This window comes from Columba livia, chromosome 1 (genome assembly GCF_036013475.1).
Source record: "Columba livia isolate bColLiv1 breed racing homer chromosome 1, bColLiv1.pat.W.v2, whole genome shotgun sequence".
NCBI classification, from domain to species: domain Eukaryota; kingdom Metazoa; phylum Chordata; class Aves; order Columbiformes; family Columbidae; genus Columba; species Columba livia.
In genome coordinates this window covers 173,601,471-173,618,947 of record NC_088602.1, presented here as the reverse complement: position 1 = coordinate 173,618,947, position 17,477 = coordinate 173,601,471, and the positions used below count along the sequence as shown (strand labels likewise).

Sequence of the window (17,477 nt, the reverse complement as noted above, 5' to 3'; positions counted from 1 at the left end):
GACGCTCTGTAGGTTATTTTTGGTACTTTCCAAATAATGTTATTTCAACTATAACCTTTAAATTGAATTTCCTGCCATTCGTATACGCGCACTTCTCAAAACTAAGACGACGTTCTACATCTGTTGTTATTTTCCTCTTAAATTGTAGCTCTGCTCTGAAAAAAAGCCTGTGAAAATGTACCTGCAGGGGAACCACTGTTTAGTGAGCTCTTTATTGAATTTCTTCATTTTACCCGTTTAACAGAGGTTTTGCTTTGCATCAAAATGGCAACCTTGGGCCAATGTTAAAGAGGTTTTTTTTCCCTCCTGCTCCATCATCCCTGGGGATATTCCTGCTATAGGATAAATGCTGCCCTCGGGTTGATCTCCATCAACGTGTTTGAGTGGAGACACATTTAAACAGCGGAGTGTGAGTTCTGGGATCAGGTACTTCAATGGGGTAACCATTCCAGGCAGCAACTGTTAAGCCTACCTACACAGCAAATGAGTTCCTTGCATTTCTTCCCTTCCAGCTTCTGTCCCACAGAGAGTGTCCTGCTAGATCTGCCTGATAAAAGTAGAAAACATCAAATATACACATGAATACACAAAATTTTCAAAAGTAGGGATTCCCTAGCCCTGCAAGCTATGGAAGAACATGGATAAAAGTGGTAGGAAGCTGAGGCATTTATTTGCAGGCACTCTCACCTCGTGGCAAGTCTGGGGCCACAGGTGGGAGGAGATGGAGGAGGTGTTCACTTTCACTCTCTGATGGTGATGATCACAGACCCAGAGAAGTGGGGAAACAAGGGTGGGAGGGGGAAGCGTGCCACTTTTGAGTAGTGTCACTCAGCCTGCCTGGCTGTGAACATGCAGCTATGAACTCATGAGCACAGGACAGTCACGAGATGTCCCTACTCAGCACCTGAACCCCAGTTCCTCAGTATGTTTGGACAGAACTAGACAGTGTCAGGACTCCAGTTCAAAGCCCACACAGCAGACTCAAGGCTTCAGAGAGCTCCCAAGTGAGGTTGCGTACCTCCTCGATGGGTGCTTGTGGTGCCACAAGTGCTGCTCAGACCCAGGTGGCTTTAGCCTGGCACAGCTGCAATGGAAAACTCACCAGTGTGAACTGGAAGGTGGTGTACCCGTGGGACTGTTGATGTATTTGTATGGCTCTCACATCCTCTCTGTGTCTCAGTTTCCACAGCAGAAAAGAAAAAAAAAAGGCATAAAGAACATCTTCCCATCTTTAAGAACTGAGACTTGCAGAAAAGGCACCTGATCCTGCATCACAGATGGGTGTCTGCTGCCCAGGTCTGTGAGGACATTATTGACTTCTAGTATTAAAATGTGCCTACACATATCCTTGAGGGTTTTCCTTGCATTGAATGCTGCAGAGGGATGGCCAGTGTGCCTCATAAACTTGGTCACAGGTCTGTATTGCAGAGGGGGCACCTATGCAAGTTATATGTTTTACAGGAGGGCAGCACCGGATTCGGAGACCAACCTTATACCAAATCTCTGCCCGAACAAGTTAACAACCTGAACACTGGCCAATTTGCTATTCAGCACCAGTGACTGCTCTCGTCCTTGAAGGAGATTATTACCTTGTTACCCTGGGCAGTCTTGGAAAGATAAAGCCCTGCTCTATTTTGCAGCCTGCCAATGTGTTACATCTCTCTCTATTTAAAGTTAGAGGGGCTTGTATGAAAATGCTTGACAAACCTAATATGAAGCAATGATGGCTTCTAATAAATTGGGAAGAATGTTGAGATTTATTGTACATTCAGAAGTGCTTGAAGGCAAGACATGATACTAGAAGCAGATGCTTGGGAATAAACCCTCAGGTGCTCTGATTAGCGAAGCCCGCTCCCAACCTAATCACATTTACCTTCCTTCTCTAGAGGAAAAATCCATTACAACAACTGCCCCCGCCCTGCTCAGAGCTCTCCTTGCTCCTCCATTTTCTTCATTTCTATGCCTGAGCAGTTTCTAGAAGGGAGTTAATTAGATCGTTGATTTTGTTTTAAAATATGCTTGATGATGTCACGCTTATCCAAAGGCCAATCCCCTGCTCTCCCTGAAGCTCTTCTGGGTGTTACTTATTTGCGACTATGGCAATTATTATTTTTCATGTCATTAAAATGCCTCAACAGAAATTACTTGTTTGGAGGCAGATGCTTCTCTCCCTACAGACTGATGTTGAGGAATTGCAGTCCTGTCTCTCCCCTGGGCTCAATCAGGAGAGAAAATTTCTTCCCCTGCTCTGTATTTTCTCAGGTTCAGCCCTCCCCATTTGCCCCTTCAACCTCACTGCTCATAAGCACTTTACTCTTTCTTCCCCACTCTTAGAAGGCAGAGGATATGATGAGAAAGGCAATGGACCCAATCAGTATGCCTGGATGGAAGGAATGGCAGGGAAAGGTGAAGTCCAGGTCCACAACCTGACCCAAAGACTTGAGAGCACTTCAATCCCTCAAGTGATGTACTGCCTTGTGAAACAGGTCAACCCAGAGGGTTCCTCATCCCTCTTGAGAGCCCACCTCTGTCAGAGTTTCAGCTGTGGGCTCCCTCCTCTGAGTGCTTTTCTTCCTAGGGAGCCCTACAGGTGAACTGCCTGCAGCAGAGTGGCTCTGTGGCTTGGTGAAGCTTTTGGGTATGGCTGTATGCAATTGAAGAGCCCATTTTCCGGCTATGGCAACTAGAGTAGGAAAGGCTGCTTGTTACTGGAGACTACTCGTCAGATCCTGATGAACACTGCAAGACCACCACTTGGAGGAAAAACAAAGAGTGTGGAAATTATTGTTTGCCCCACTATGGTCTCTGAGGAGCCTGAAGATGCTCCTTGAGAGATGTGATACAGAGCCCTTTACGTATGATACATTTCAGGTTCGTTGCTATAGCACAAAGTTGAAGCTCACCACATCTGTCCCATTGACTGCACTTGTATTTGGGAAATGGGATGTGGAGGTATTGGGGGAAATGGGATTTGGTTCCCTGAGAGTAAGACAGTACCAGTGTGTAACGTTCCTCCTCATCTGTTCCTGAGAGCAGCATGCACGAACAGGAGGAGAATGCCCTTTTGAATATCTCCATTCCTTGTTGCTCCCTCAGCAGAAAAGGGCACAGAGCACCGAAGCATTTCATAATCTCATGATCCCTGTCCCTGCAGCTCAAACGAATGATTGCAGCGGGACAGGGAGGGCTATTTTAGGAGGGTGCCGTGCCACACAGTTGGGAGCAGGCTGTAGAGAAGGTCAGGGGGGGGAATGCCCTCTGTCTGCACCTGTGCACACATTGGCACACACAAACACACACGCACGCACAGCTGCAGCCCAGTGGGGAAACACAGAGGGGATCAAGCACTTGGCTCTACTTGAATGCTTACCTTGGGAACAGGCCAAGGACATGTGTCCACGGGCACCAGGGTCCAATCCCTTAGCCACGATCTACCCAGGTGAGACCTTATTTCTAAGAGGAAATGAGCACAGTTGCTTTTATGTTTCAAGGACAAGAGTATCAGTATGGTTCTCCAGTGCTGACATTCCCTGCACCCCAAGGGGAAGGATCCCCCCCTTTCTTCCTGTTTCCCCAATTCCTTTTCAGCTAGCAGGTTCCTTCATCAGGGATGCTCAGTGCCCAAAGGGAAGGTGGCTGTTGAAAAGGACTGCTTATTTGTTTTTGGTTTTGTTTTTTTCCCTTAGGTCTTGGAGATGGTGCTGGCAGCCTGATGCAGTATCTCTCCCTCCTTCCCCCCTCCCCTGCCTCAGCCCCCGTGAGTGGGGAGGAAAGAGCGTGGGTGGTGGAAGGAGTTGTGGTCCTCAGATGTGTGAATTGTTGCCGAATAGAAATAGCGCACTGCGGACGGACAAAGAGCAGAGCAGCTCAGCTGAGAGCCATCGCTTTGGGCTTGCGTCACTGACCTTTTCCTCTCGCCCTTCTCGGTCCTCACCTGACCCTCCCACTGCTTCCCCTGCACTTTGCACTCAGAGAGCTCTCTGCACAGCCCTTCGCAATGCTGAGCAGGGTTGTCACAGGAGTTTAAAGGGGTGGGGGCGGGGGGAGTGGAAAAAAGAAGAAAAAGCACTGCAGCAAAGACAAAGCAATGCAGTGATCCCGTGTCCATTTCCCTGGAGCTCAGGTTGCCACCCTGCTGGACAAGAGAGCTACAGGCTGAGCTATCACACCACGATCCCTGCATGGTCCAGCCATTGCAATGAAGCCATAGCTGTCCTGCCTCTACAGCTGGCAGAGCTGGGGATGGGGGAGGAGAAGTGAGCCTGTTCTAGGGTCAGTGGAGTGCTTCAGACTCACTTATCACAAATAAATGGAATTAAGAAAAAAAAAAAAACAACAAACCAAAAACATTTCAAAGCCTTGTAGGACCAAGCTTCAAAGATGGTACAATTGTAAAAACCTGCATAAGTCATCTAGAGAGTCAAACAATGCCACCCTCATACCACATGGAGAGAAGTGGCAGCCGGGCAAAGCAAGGGTTTGGGAGGTGTTCTGAACTGAGGCAATGGTAATTCTGTGGGACCTTGGCCCAAAAGATCTGCTGAATTCCTGCCTGTGGCTGCAGGGGACAGGGCTTGGTTGCCTGGAATGTCCTTTCTAGTACTCTGCTCCATTCCACTACTTCAGTACATGTGATGGGGGAAAAACATGTGTGTTGGGGCAAATGAGAGAATGCCAGGAGCCCATAAAAGCATGTGTGGGGCAAGCAGGAAGATGCAGTGAGCCTCAGGTACCCCAAGGAAGATGTTTGCCCAAGTCTCGCATTAGGACATTGTTATGTCAGACACCTTGAGAGTGGTCAGGACTTTAGAGCAAGGGACCAGAGCAGTGAAAATGATGTCTACAGGCTCAGTGTCTGTTAGACAGGAGACCTGCTGTCCTCTTTAGCTTGTCCAGCCCAAGAGTTCTCCATTCTGCTCCTTCCCGTTTTATTCATTGCACACAGACTGGGAAAGGTGTGAGATTTCACAACAATTCCCTGGTCATTTGTGAGTTAAATGACACAAACTCAAGAGATGGGACTGGTCTGTGGGTTGAGAAACTGTCAGAAGCCTTTGATTTAAATCTTCTGCCCTGGCACTCACTGTGGTATAACTGTGGGGAGGGAGATCACAGAGGACTTGTTGGAGAAGGGGGGAGGCATGTCATGACATGAGGGAGCTGTGCTTGTACTGAAGAGGCCTGGAGCCTCAGCCCCCCTCTACCTACCTCCTGATAGCATCTTCAGAGCGGGCCAGGCTTGCAAAGGGCAATGGTTTCCGTTGGCAGGAAGGTGAGAGATGTCCATACGGGGCTGGTATGTTTGCGTGTACATGTGTGGGTGTCATAGCAAGAGTGCAGCACCGAGCTGACCTCTGAAGCCCAGCATGGCTTAGCAAATGCCTGTTTTCCCACTGTGGTCAGAGGAGGGCCATGTCACACGAGGTGGTGGAACGATGGCCCTCAGTGATGCAGCTGTGTCCCATCACCCATGCAGACATGGGCAGAGTCTTCATCCAGCCATTTGGGCCCAATGGCAGCTCCCAGCCAGCAATGGGAAAGCAAAGGTGAACAACAGAAGATCTGAGGTAGGTTCAGCCCATTGATGGCATCCAGTTGTGATGCACAGGATGGAACAAGGTGGGGGCTCTGCTGGCATCTGCCAGGCCCACCCTTGATAAAGGGTCAATGGAGATGCAGCGCCAGGTCCTGCCATGTTGCACTCCATGCAGCTTTGGGTGCACGCATGTGCACCTGTGTCCAAGTGCCCACAGCAGGGTCAAAAGTCTCTTTTTATACCCCTTTTCTTGCTCTGCTTCTCTCTTTCCGTTTCCACAGCTATCACAGGGAAGGGAACTATTTCAAGACCTTCAGCTTCTTCTGAGCTGGTCCCAACACATGCTTCTTTCCCCAGAGACAGCACCATATCCTGCCCTTTACCTCCTCTCCAACTGCCCCATTTTCATACCTGCAAGACCACAAACTTGCAGGAAGCCAGTTTAAAGGGCCAACCCCTTGGCACATACGTTGAACAAGCTTGAGATGCAGCTGCAGACCCTTTTCCAGCAGAACTTGGACCTGTCTTTCAGGGGAAGAGACGCACAGCCCTCAGAGTAGTTGCTTCATCTGCCCACTCCAGGGCATGCTTCTTGCTTTGCCCAAGAGAGAGGTTCTGGCTTGTCACCTCCCCAGGCTCACATAACACAGGGCAGCCCCACTGCATGGAAAAGGACCCAACCCTGGGTGAATGAGGTGACTTGAGATCTTGTGGCTGTCAGAGCATGGCTGCACCCACTGGCTAGGCAGCAGGGCTAGTCTGAGCTGGTTTAGCCCTCATTTCTTCAACAGCATTGCAGGCTTCACCTTGCCTGAGCTGAGCCTCACCTGTGGCAACTCCCCAGCTGGGCATCCACGGTGTGGTGGGTGGCACTGGCTACACACTCCATTTGTCACACATGCATCTTAGCCCCAAGAAATTTGGCTGAAGACACTCTTCAGGTGACACTTTACTCTCCAAGCAGGCAGGCTGAAGGATTGTATCACAGAAAACTTTTCTAGAAGATCTGGGCTACACATTTCCGCTCCTCCCTCGCTCCTCACCTTTTGTAAGTGTGACAAAAGTACCTCCAATCTACCAGCATCTCACCTCAATGGGCCAAGAACATGCACAAGCGTAACCCCTGCACTTCCTGAGGACATGTTTCTACCTGGTTCCTCAGAAGTAAATAAAAAACACAAAGAAGGCTGTGGGCCGACCTGTCAGAGTATTGCGTTTACTAGGGTATGTATATATAGCCCTAGCTCTGGGACTAACACAAAGTGGCCTGTAAGGATGTGTATGGTTATGTTTTCTACTCCTTGCCAAATGTAGCGCCTGGTACACATCAAAACACAGGGGAAGCTATGTGAAGATGAATTAAATTAAAAACAGAAGGTCCTATATGGGCATCTCCTCTTGTTTTCCACCTCTGACCTGACCCTCAAACCTTTCCCATCACACCCAGGTCTTCCAAATATTTGTGGCCAGATTAACTCTGGAACTGTCACCCATCTCCTTGTTAGCAAACAAAAGTTTCTAGTCAACAGTTTGATGTCCCTATACATCTGTACTACCTGGCTTTTACTCTTTGTCAGAGAAAATAGAAACACCACAGGGAAAAAACGCGTGCTTACTAACTACATGATATAAGGATGTACTCAAAACTTCACAAGATAAAGGGTCTGATCCCTCTTAAAAGAAGTCCAGCATTAGCCCAGCCTTCTCAATAGATTTAGCGAAGTACCTGAAAACTAACTCTACAAGGTACTGTTTTGCCCTCTTTTGTTTTGATAATTTCCGAAGAACCCTTCCTTGAATTTATGTAAAATTTTCCCTGCAGGGAGAGGAGGGTTGTCATAATTAGAAGTGTCAAAGTAGTACATAGATTTAAGGTTATGGCTCTCCATAAAGGAAACAAACAGAAGATTGCCAAGGATTGCCATGGGAAGTTTCAGAGATGAGTTAGACTTGGTACCTGTCTCTTTCAGGTCATTGTCTTCTCCATGACACTATTTGGTTATAACCAGAGCCAGAAGGAATAGGTTAGGAGGTAAAAGCAGACTTAAGTGCAAAACAACTAGGGAAAAAAGTTTAATACCACTGGAAAAAAAAATATATATATATACACAAAAGTTTTGGAGTTTGGTTTTGTAACATAAAGCACCATTAATTCCACAGTACATTACAACTCAGCCTACTACACCTTTCAGAAAGCATCCAATACTCCTGAAATCTGATTTAGCACCAAGGGACTGACATCTTGTTTAGCACCAAGAAGCCTGTTAAACATACCCTTTGGTCCCCCTACCCTCCCCTCTCACACGCATCAGGCACCATCTGGCTGCTCATGGGTTGCATGTGAGAACTATCACTGGCATTCAAACACCAAATAGAACAGGAGGAAGAAGGGAGCTCGTTTCTGGAGATATTCAGTGTAAAGAGAGGCTTGCTTCTCATCAGGGAGACACAGGGATGCTATACACTGTAAAGAGACAATACCGGGGTTTGCAACCTGTTCAGAAAAGGAGAAAGAGATTCTGTCCTGAGCATCTCCTCTACTGCCTGAAATCCTCTCTGAGCAATTCCACACACTTGATCTGCTATCGGAGGGGCTAAAACTCAAGTCTCCTTTAGTTCTCCTGATCCCATCATCATGTTTCCCAGGAAAAAAAAATCCAGCTTTGCCTCAGTGAAACCTTGTTTTTATACTCATTGCCTCAGTGACCGTGGTGGGGAGGATCCAGGGCAGAAAGTGCCTGAAACTCATTCCAGTCTGTACAGCTTCCTTAGCAAAGCAGGGAAGGTAAGTAAACAGGGCAAGAGAGAAAAATGTCCTGCAATTCTCTCACGCTCATATTTAATATCTAGCCTGGATCCCTGTGCCTTCACCATCCTGGGCTGAGTTTACCGGACCTAGTCTCGTATAATAATCTGATGTGTATCTCCTATGGGAGAGCTCTAGTAGTCCCAGGTGCTATAGGCAGAGACCGTGGCTAATCATGAGACCACGGAAGCTAGGTAAGGCAGAAGACTTCCTCATCAGTGATGGGCAGAGAAGAAACACAGTTTTCCCTGCTTGTCCTGCCTTGAGACTCAAAAAAGGGACAACTCTTGGCACTGCTGTTTACAGGAGTATCACAACATGTGGAAGTAGGTTTCCCAAGTACTGAGTCAGCCTCATCTGCTCCCCCCAGGACTGCAGCAACCCCAGAGGGATGTGAGTGAGCGCAGCGTGAGGCCAGTACAAATCCTACCCCTGGCATTCCTTTCCCACTGCGACATCTCCAACCTGACAAGAAGAGCAAGGGTTTGTTTTAGCCACATGCTTTTCTCAGTTGCTCGGATGAGATTGCCAGAAAAGGGCACAGAGCATGTGGCAGGAAAGTTTTTAACCCTGTGCCAAGGTGCTGTAATCTCACCTCTCTCTCTTTTCCATCACAGAGGTAGGAAGGAGCCAACCTGCACAGGTTTGGATCTGATTTAACTGCAACTGCCCTTGCAGCCTCTGGCTCAGGTCCTGCAACAGCAGTCCCTCAATACCAGCATGGGAGAACCACCTTCAGGAGGACCAGCGCAATGGCACACGGGAGCCAGGGCCCAGCCCTGGCTCTTCCCTCACATCAGTGAGTGTTAGGGATGGCTGCTGACACCAATGGATGGATGCACCCCTGCCAAAGAGAGCAGATTTGGGTTCACTGTATGGACTAACTTTCCACAGCCGGGGAACCACAACCAAGTAGCACCGCATGCGAGGTCTGGGAGGGAGGTTTTGTAGGGTTGTTGCTCTCTCTCTTATTCTGTACTTATGGTCCGTAGTGGGAATAGAGTGGTGGGCTCTACTGATTCAATGACAGATGCCTCTGAATGGTCTGGCTGAGTGTCTGGCTCTTATTCTTTTTGAAGAACTAGAGCTGGCACAGCAGACAACCCCACCAGGCCCAGATTTTATAGCCAAACAGAAGGGTGTCTAAGGAAAGTCAATGAACACACTTCAGAAGGCCAACTGTCCGCTTTTTTGGAAAGACAGTATCATCTCTCACTGCTCTTACATCTTACTTGTGCTACAGGAGGCCATCAGACCCCAGTCTGCTCTCCAGACTACAGGTGTGAGAGATGACACCAGGGCCATGTTGTGGGCTGCAAAACTGGCACGTTTAGTTGGAACAGAGAGGAGCCAGGATGCACCTGGGTGGCAGGGACTTTCTAACCCTTTCTCCAGGAGGCTCTTGTGTATGAAACCCCAAGAAGAGACGCATCCCCAGGAACAGCATTATAGCTTTCCTCCTGCTCTAGGACCCTAAATGCCAGGCACAGTTTTTTGGCAGATTTAGAAGAAGACGATAACCTAAGTTGGGGTCATGAGGTGAGGGGGCGAGAGATGGTAGTGTCACGCTGTAAGTGGACAGATATAGGCCTGGCTACAAGAGAGCATGAGGTGAGACCCAGTGTGGCAAGTTTCACACTCAGTGCCTGAAACTTAACAGGCCCATTTCTAAGTGATTTGCAGTGGTTACGGGCAGTAAAGAGAGAGAGAGGAAGAAGGAAAAGGCCAAAGAGGCCCCAAGGAGGAGGAGAGGCAGTTAGTCAAGGCTGGGCTTGACCAGGTACCCGTTGAAGGTGATGTACACATCAACATCATCGCTGTAAATGGCATTCTCCCGCTCCCGCTTGTAGAGCCTCACCCAGATCTCATCATTTTCCTGGAGCTCCAGCATGAGGCTCTGGCTCTGCATAATGCTGCGGTCACTGGGTTGGGCATACAAGATGACTGCCTCTTCTTCATTATGCATGATGTGCATGTAGGTCTCCTTGAAGTTCCAGGTGTGGACATTGAGGCTGAAATAGTAAAGTCCACCTACATAGCAGTAGAATTTGCCGTTGAACATGTCGAAGTGGCTGTAGAGGTTGACAAACACAGTGTCGAAGATCAAGACCTGGTAGCCTTCACTGCTATGCAGTGCTTTCTTGCGACCAACAGAGAATGCAGCGTACTGGTGCTTGCAGGGGTCTCCTGCTGTGCCCATCTGTCCTTTACTGCCTTTCGGGCCCTGGGCACCCCTCTCGCCTCGTGGTCCTTCTTTGCCCCATTTTCCCGGCATCCCAGGTTCTCCTCGGTCTCCTTTCTCTCCTAAAAGAAGCAGCATAGGACAGAATTCCTGTGTGATACCAGAGAGACGGAAGTGGCTGTGAGAAAGGCCAATGAGGAGGCAGAGGATTGCTCAACGATGGAGCAATGCCAGAAGAAGGAACATTCCTGAGGGTCACAATATCATTGTGTTTCATGGGACAGGAGCTAGCACAGGTCTGCGTGTGACTGGGGGTCTCTTGTAAATACCTTGCTCACCACCTGATATGGCCTTGCTGGAGGCACTAGGACCTGTTTCTAGGAGACTTCAGCCTGAGACAGAGCCCAGCAGTGCAAAGTACCACTGGGGCTCCTGACCTCTTCTTCTTTCACCACACTCCTTTACCTCTACCACAGTCCCTGCCCTCCTACACACCTCTCCCACAACGCAAATATCCACATAATATGAACCATGTTCTTTCTGAAGGCTGGAGAAGGACAAGAAGTGCTAATGCCCATGGGAGAATATGACTAGAGAGGGACAATGAGTTGGTTCAGAGGGGAAAGATCCAACCTGGTCTTGGCAGATGGTGCAGTCCAAGTTAGAGGGCTGGTATTTTTACAACACTGGCATCATTTTGGCAGAATGAGCACCAGAATGTACTTTGTGTATAGAAAGAAAATGGGGGTCAGAGCAGCCTCCAGCACAAGTGAGAAAATCCTAAATTGGGGCCTTGTTCATTTCCTCCTGTCCTTTCCCTGTGTGGTTTTGAAAAATTACTGGTGCACAGGTCTGCACTATCTGAAACTATCTGCAACTCCCTGCTTCTGTCTACCCTGGACACCTTCTGAGCTTTTATGGATTGCAGATATTTTCAGGCTGCTCATGGAAAGGGCAACATCTGCCCAGCTAGTCCAGAGGAACCAAAGTGCAACAATAAGTGAGTAGGAGCAGGATCCAGCTGCCTGCAGCAAAAGCTAAAAGGGGAGCCCTGAAGGGAGGAGCTGGTCTAAAATAAGGAACCTTTTCCCATAAGCCAAGCCAGCCACAGCAGGGTGGAACAAGCTGGCGGTCACTGCCAGTTAGCCTGGAGGTGCTTGCAAACAGATGCTACTTCCCCTTGCCCTCCTCTGAAATACATGTGACCCGTGGAACTGAAGAAGGTTCCCTGAGTGCCAACGACTACCCTCCAAACCTGCTTATTTTGCAGCTGGGTAGAGACTGCTCCTTCCCTCACACACTACAGGACTCTGGAAATTTGAGGCACGGAAGGTGTCCTCCTAGCTTGGTGAGAGGCTGACACTGCTACTCCTGTGCTAGCAGGGAGGAAGAGCTGGTAGCAGACAAAATCCTGAGACACAATGGTTACAGCATGGGTATGCACTGAGCTCCCTCTTCCCCAGGCTACTCTTGATCACAGCACAAAACATCTAGACCCTAGACACAGTGTGTGTGGGCACACACTCCAGGATCGCATCTAGCAGCTTGTTAGCTTAACCAGCATGTCAGTGGCCCAACTGTCACCTCCACTGCAGTGCCACCTGTCCCCAAGCAGGCCTTTGCATGCCAGGACCAAGATGGGCACTTACCCTTCAGTATGGTGATGTTGATATAGGGACGGACCTCCGGCATTGGGTAGGGCAAGTGGTGGTGGCTGGGAGGGAGTGGTGGGTCATCTGTGGAAGAGTCCAGTGAGTCACAACACCGCTTGCAAGCACCAGGGGCTGGTTCTCTGAGGTTGGGTTCATCAGTGGGTGCCCCAAGCACAACAAGAGGGAGAAGAAGGAAGGCCACGGGTGTGCGCAGGTAGATTATGTCCATGGTGACCTGGGAAGAAACGAGGAAGCATCAGAATGAGGTATAAGAAGGGGAGCACACAGTGGATGGAGCAGAGATCACCACAGAATATCTTTCTATGGCTGGAGCCAAGGGTGGGACAAAATGGCACTGTCCTGTCTAGGGAGTTTACATGTTTGCAGTCCCTGGAGGTTCAAGGCTGCAATCTGAGTAGCAACTGCGTGGCCCAAGAGGATGCCTCATGCCCTTCTGCCCAGACCAATGGAGACTAGTGGTAACCCTGGAAGACGATTTGACCTTCAAACCCTGTCACTAGGCAAACCACTGGAGCCACTAGAAGATTCAGTCCCCAGGCTTGGATAGAGGAAGGAGACATGGCAAACCACACAGCCCCTTTAGCAAAAGCATGCTCTGGTAGGCTGCTAAATCTGATGGGAGGGCTGAAGAAGCTTCTCCAGTCCTCCAGTCACTCGGTATCCACGCTTTACGGTAGTCTAACCAAACAACTCCCCTGTCCCAGCTGGAGTCTGACCCACATCTCTCTGCAGAGGCCCCTTCTCCTGCGGGCTAGGAACTTCAGCCCCCTCCTTCCCCCCACCAAACCCCATCCCTCCCTGTGCCTCAGGTCCCTCCCACCAGCGCTCAGTTGTGCTCTCAGCCAAACCCCAGCACCTTCCCGAAAGGATGGCTGGCTCCTCTGAGAGCAGCAGCAGTGCCAGGCCCTTGCAGACAGACCAGAGGGGAGCTGCTCTGCCGCACAGGGTGCAGGAAGCAAAGCTCAGAGCAGGCAGCCTGCAGAGAAGCACGCTTACGAAAGACAGACACGCAAGCGAGCTAAAAAAGCCCCTTTCCCAGCCTCTGCCCCCCTTCCCTCCGCCTGCACCCCAGCACAGCGTGGCAGCTCACCCTGGAGGATGAGGGCTCCCCTCTGCGCTTCCCAGCCCCTGCGCAAGGGCTCCCCTCCGCCTGCAAAGCCGGCCCCCGGGCCCATGGCTTTAAGAAAGCTGGTTCTTGGCACAGGCACTGCTGCTGCTGGCTGGGAGGCAAGCTGGGCTTGGACCTGCTCCCTCCTTGCTCCTCTCCCTCCCTTTCCCTCCCTGGCCTTGGGCGCTCTCCATTGCAAACCGTCTTGGGCTTCGGAGCCTTTAACTCTTTCCTAGGTAGCGCCTTTTCCTTATTTTTTTTCCTCTGCCTTTTCACTTCCCAACAGCCTAACCCTGGTCAGCAAAATGCAGGCAGCTCAGATTGCTGTACCCTGTGCAAAAGGTAGGTAGATAGCAGGCCAGTGTCCCACCCTGAGCATCTCAGGGTGGGTAAGGTGGGGGGCATCCGTGCAAGAGACAGGCTTTCCTTCAGGTGGGATGGTGCAGCACTCTGCCCTCACTCCTTGGCATTAGTCCCTTCTCCCATGCATTAGCCTTTAACCCATCTGGCGCTCCTCTCTCTTCAGCTGTGCCGGTCCCACTCTTAGTCCCCAAACTTCTTCATCTTCCATTCTTTCCTGCATAGTTTCTTCTGCACGTCACTGCAGCCTGTCACCTCAGGCACGATATTTCTAGCAGGCTCATCTGCCAACTGGGAGAGGCATCATTTTTTTCCCTCTCTGGTCATCCCCTCTCCCTGGGCAGAGCCCCAAGCCTTGCACTCCGTGTATGTCATCCTCCGGTCATGTCCCTGGTCAGGTCCCCGGCTGAGCAGCTCGCATATGAGGGGTGTGCCTGGCCTGAAGCACAGCCCTGCTGTGAGGAGGTGCCTGCCAGCAAAGCTGAGGATCAGGAGCAAACCCTGGCCCTGATCTTTGCCCTCAGCCTGGCACCAAGCAGACACACTTGTACTGTTGGCGTGAGCACTAAGTGGCTGCACCAGAACCTGTGAATGAGGGCGTTTTGGTGGGGAGGAGGAGTGTGAGGACACACAAAGGAGACTTTCCTTGTGCTGCAGAAGGAGAGGGGATGGGAGACGATTTTGGGGGTCTTACCCTACAGCAACCCTGATCTGTGAACTTGTACCTGGTGGGGGTGCACATACATATCTTTGAGAGGCTGAAGGAAGGATGGACAATAACTTTCTCCTTTGGGGTCTAAAGTGCCAAGTCAGCACTATGCCTCCTGCAGTTTCTAAGAGAAGCTGAAGGCCCCAAGGTTTCTAAAGGGGAAAGGGTTTTATGTGTGTCTACGTGTGCTTGGACTTGTTTTTTTTGTTTTCTTTCTCCCATTTGTTTGGTTTGGGAATGGGAGGCCCTGCTTCCCAGAGAGTGGCTGGCGTTTGGCAGGACCCCAGAACCACTGGAGAAGCAAGCGGAAAACTCTGGGAAAATATGCGCTGCAAGCTGGGGGGAAGGGAAGAAGGGGGGCTGGGAGGCCTGGAAATATTCTCAGGCTGTCTGTCAGCCTGGAGCTCAATTAACGTGGAGTGAACATGCCTCCCAGTTGGAGCGTGAAGAGGACCAAGAAATTTGATGCTGTGCTCATGAGTTCCTAGATGGGCTCCAGCACTGACATGCAATGAGACTCATTGCAAGTTTCCTGTGTCTGGCCTGAGACTCAGTTTCCTCTTTTGGAAAATGAGGGGTGAAAATTTAGGGCAACACCCCTTGCTAATGGAGCCTTGCCAGCTGACAGAAGTGACTTTTTGTGATCAGTTGCATTGTCTATTCCTGCCTGCTGCTGGTGGGCATTTTGGCAGCTGACAGTAGTATTGAAAGCAAATAAATTTTCTGGGGTGCATGAAAAATCAGAGGCTGACGCTGAAGACAAAGTTACTCACTGTCACATCAATATTATTACAGTGCCTCACTCCCTCAGGTTTTCCTGCCTGGCTTATTTCCAAGCATGACATTACCCCCTTTTGCAGTTCTCGCCCTTATGTCTGGCCTCCTCCACCTTTCCAAGGGGAACAGGTATCAGGGAGGCTGTTGTCCTTATTTCCATCTCATGTTTCCATCTGCACTCCTGAGTTGCTTACAACCAAGCAAGCATTCTTCACAGAAGATCTCACCAGCTGGGGCCTTTGTCTTTGTCTCATCTGACTGCAAGGACAGTTCACAGTGGACAACGAGCAGGACTTCATATTTAATGTCTTGTCTGAGCTGAATAGGGACCCACAGGGAGCCAGCAGACAAAGACTGGTGGTATTGCCCAACTGGGCAGCAGTTTATGACAGAATAGACACTTTTGCCAGTTCCCTGAATGGAACTGGCTGTACCATCAACATTTTGCCAGGGCAGCCACATTTGCAGGAGGTTTTGGCTTGTGTGGCCGAGTGCTCAAGGACTGCAGTTTTGAAAATGCTGTCCAATAACCCTGTGCCAGTCATGCTTTTAAGTGTAATCCAATCCTGAAGGCACCTTGTACACTCAACAGTCTTCCCTCTCCCTCATTGCACACTCTGCCTTGGAGGGAGCCCAGGGAAGCTTTGGCCAGATTGGACTGCAACAATCCCTGCTCAAAGCAGCTGCTTTATCCTCCTTCTACACTTCCAACCCTTCTCCTGCAAACACCTCCACAGGGCAAAATAGGGGGATAAAGTCTGGCTGTCCTTCAGTGACTGCCTTCATCTTATTAACCCTCTCTACCATGGGTACAGAGGGAAGGAAATTACTTTGATATTTCCTCCCCTTTCCACCCCTGTGTACAGCTCAGCTCCTCTGCTGCACATGTGGACCCCCTGCCCCACTACACATCCACACGTACTCGCCTCACCCACAAACACCCACACACTCACCCGCCACGAATCCTCCCTCACCAAAACCTCTGAAACAAAGGTATTCTCCACTACAAAAGGCAGAGAACAGCCACTTCTCTTCCCCTTCCTGGCTGCTTCTCCTCCACTACAGCTGCCTTCCCTTTCCCCTCTTCCCTCCCCCTTCTGCCCCACTCTCCAAGAGCATGGCAAGCCAGGAGGGGAAGCGGAGGACCTCTTACCTCCACTCCCCTCCGGAGGGTCCCACGCTGGGTTATCCGTATCCTCAGCTGCTCCTGGGTAGCAGCGTGGGGAGGGAGGGCCAGCAGGGTCCAGCTGACTCCAGCCAGATGTTCGCCAAGTGCTCTTATGTAATTACTGTCTTTCCATCCTGCCTCCAAGGCCTTTGTGAGTGCCTCCCCCCGCTGCTCTGGCCCGTGTCAGGCTTGGCTCTCCCTCCCTCCTTCCATCCGCCCCACACAGCATCACGATTTGCTCAGCTAAACAGCTGATTCCTTCTGGAAGCAAAGTTCAGGCTTTTGGCTACTGCCTTTGCTACCCTTGGAAAGAGAGCTCACATGTTTCAAGAGCTGGGAAGTGATGGGCGGCACTGCTCCCCACTTACTTCATCTCCATCACTGCCCAACCGCAGCCGGGTTCCTTCAGCTTGCTCTTCCATAGTACCTGCAAGTGGGAAGGGGGACACGTGAGACATGGAAAGGTGGCAGTAAGCTTTTATGCTTCAGGTGCCCCCAAGTTACCCCATAATAGCAGTGGATCCTCAGCCATATTTGGATCACTGATCATCTCTGACCAGGCTGCAGAATGGGTTGGGAAGACAAATCTTTTCCAGCCTGTGGGCTCCACGGCTGTGCATGAGGCTTATGTAACAGCCAGCCCTTGTTACCCAAGAGCACCAACACAGTATGAAATTGCTGGCTTAGAATATCTTGTATGTCTCTGAGGACAGGCAGGCCTGTTGGACATCAGCTGCGTGGCAACATTTCTCTCATAACTTGTGCCCATGTGGGGCCAGGATCAACCAGGAACAACACATTCCCTGGCTTTATGCAGGTTGCTGCTGAGTCTGAGGGCACTTTTGCCAGCAGGGATTTCTGCTGTGGGCTGCTAGGCAGCCTGGACTGTCTCACAAGGAGATCAAGGCCTGGCAAAGCCATTACATTTTTTTGCTCTGCATTGCTGAAATGCCACGTGGCTGAGGAGCAGCTGGAAGAGCTGTTCACCTGTACTCATTGCTGGAGCAAAGCTGTTGCTAGAGCTGGCAGTCTCCAGCACTGAGAATGAAAGTGTGAACTTGTCCTACTTCCCATTGCCCCCACAGCTAGTCTGAGACACCACACGTCTGCCAGACACAGCTGAATGGTCTATCAGAGACTGACTGACAAGCTGTGTCA

At 50.3% G+C, this 17,477-nt stretch overlaps 1 protein-coding gene across 4 annotated transcripts; it reads right to left on the bottom strand.

Moving 5' to 3' along the window:
• Nucleotides 1-7,585: 7,585 nt before the first annotated feature.
• C1QTNF6 (C1q and TNF related 6) lies at nt 7,586-16,756 on the bottom strand. 4 transcript variants are annotated; one of them, XM_021282376.2, is made up of 3 exons: nt 16,688-16,756; nt 12,174-12,411; nt 7,586-10,646 (listed from the first exon to the last, which is right to left on the bottom strand). In XM_021282376.2, the coding sequence occupies exons 1-3, from the start codon at nt 16,739-16,741 to the stop codon at nt 10,099-10,101; spliced, it is 840 nt and encodes a 279-aa protein (XP_021138051.2). In that variant the 5' UTR covers nt 16,742-16,756; the 3' UTR covers nt 7,586-10,098. The 4 variants fall into 4 exon arrangements, with proteins under 4 accessions (XP_021138051.2, XP_005514723.2, XP_005514724.2 ...); XM_005514666.3 differs by lacking the exon at nt 16,688-16,756 and adding an exon at nt 16,305-16,539; XM_005514667.3 differs by lacking the exon at nt 16,688-16,756 and adding an exon at nt 13,288-13,454.
• Between the last annotated feature and the right edge of the window lie 721 nt (nt 16,757-17,477).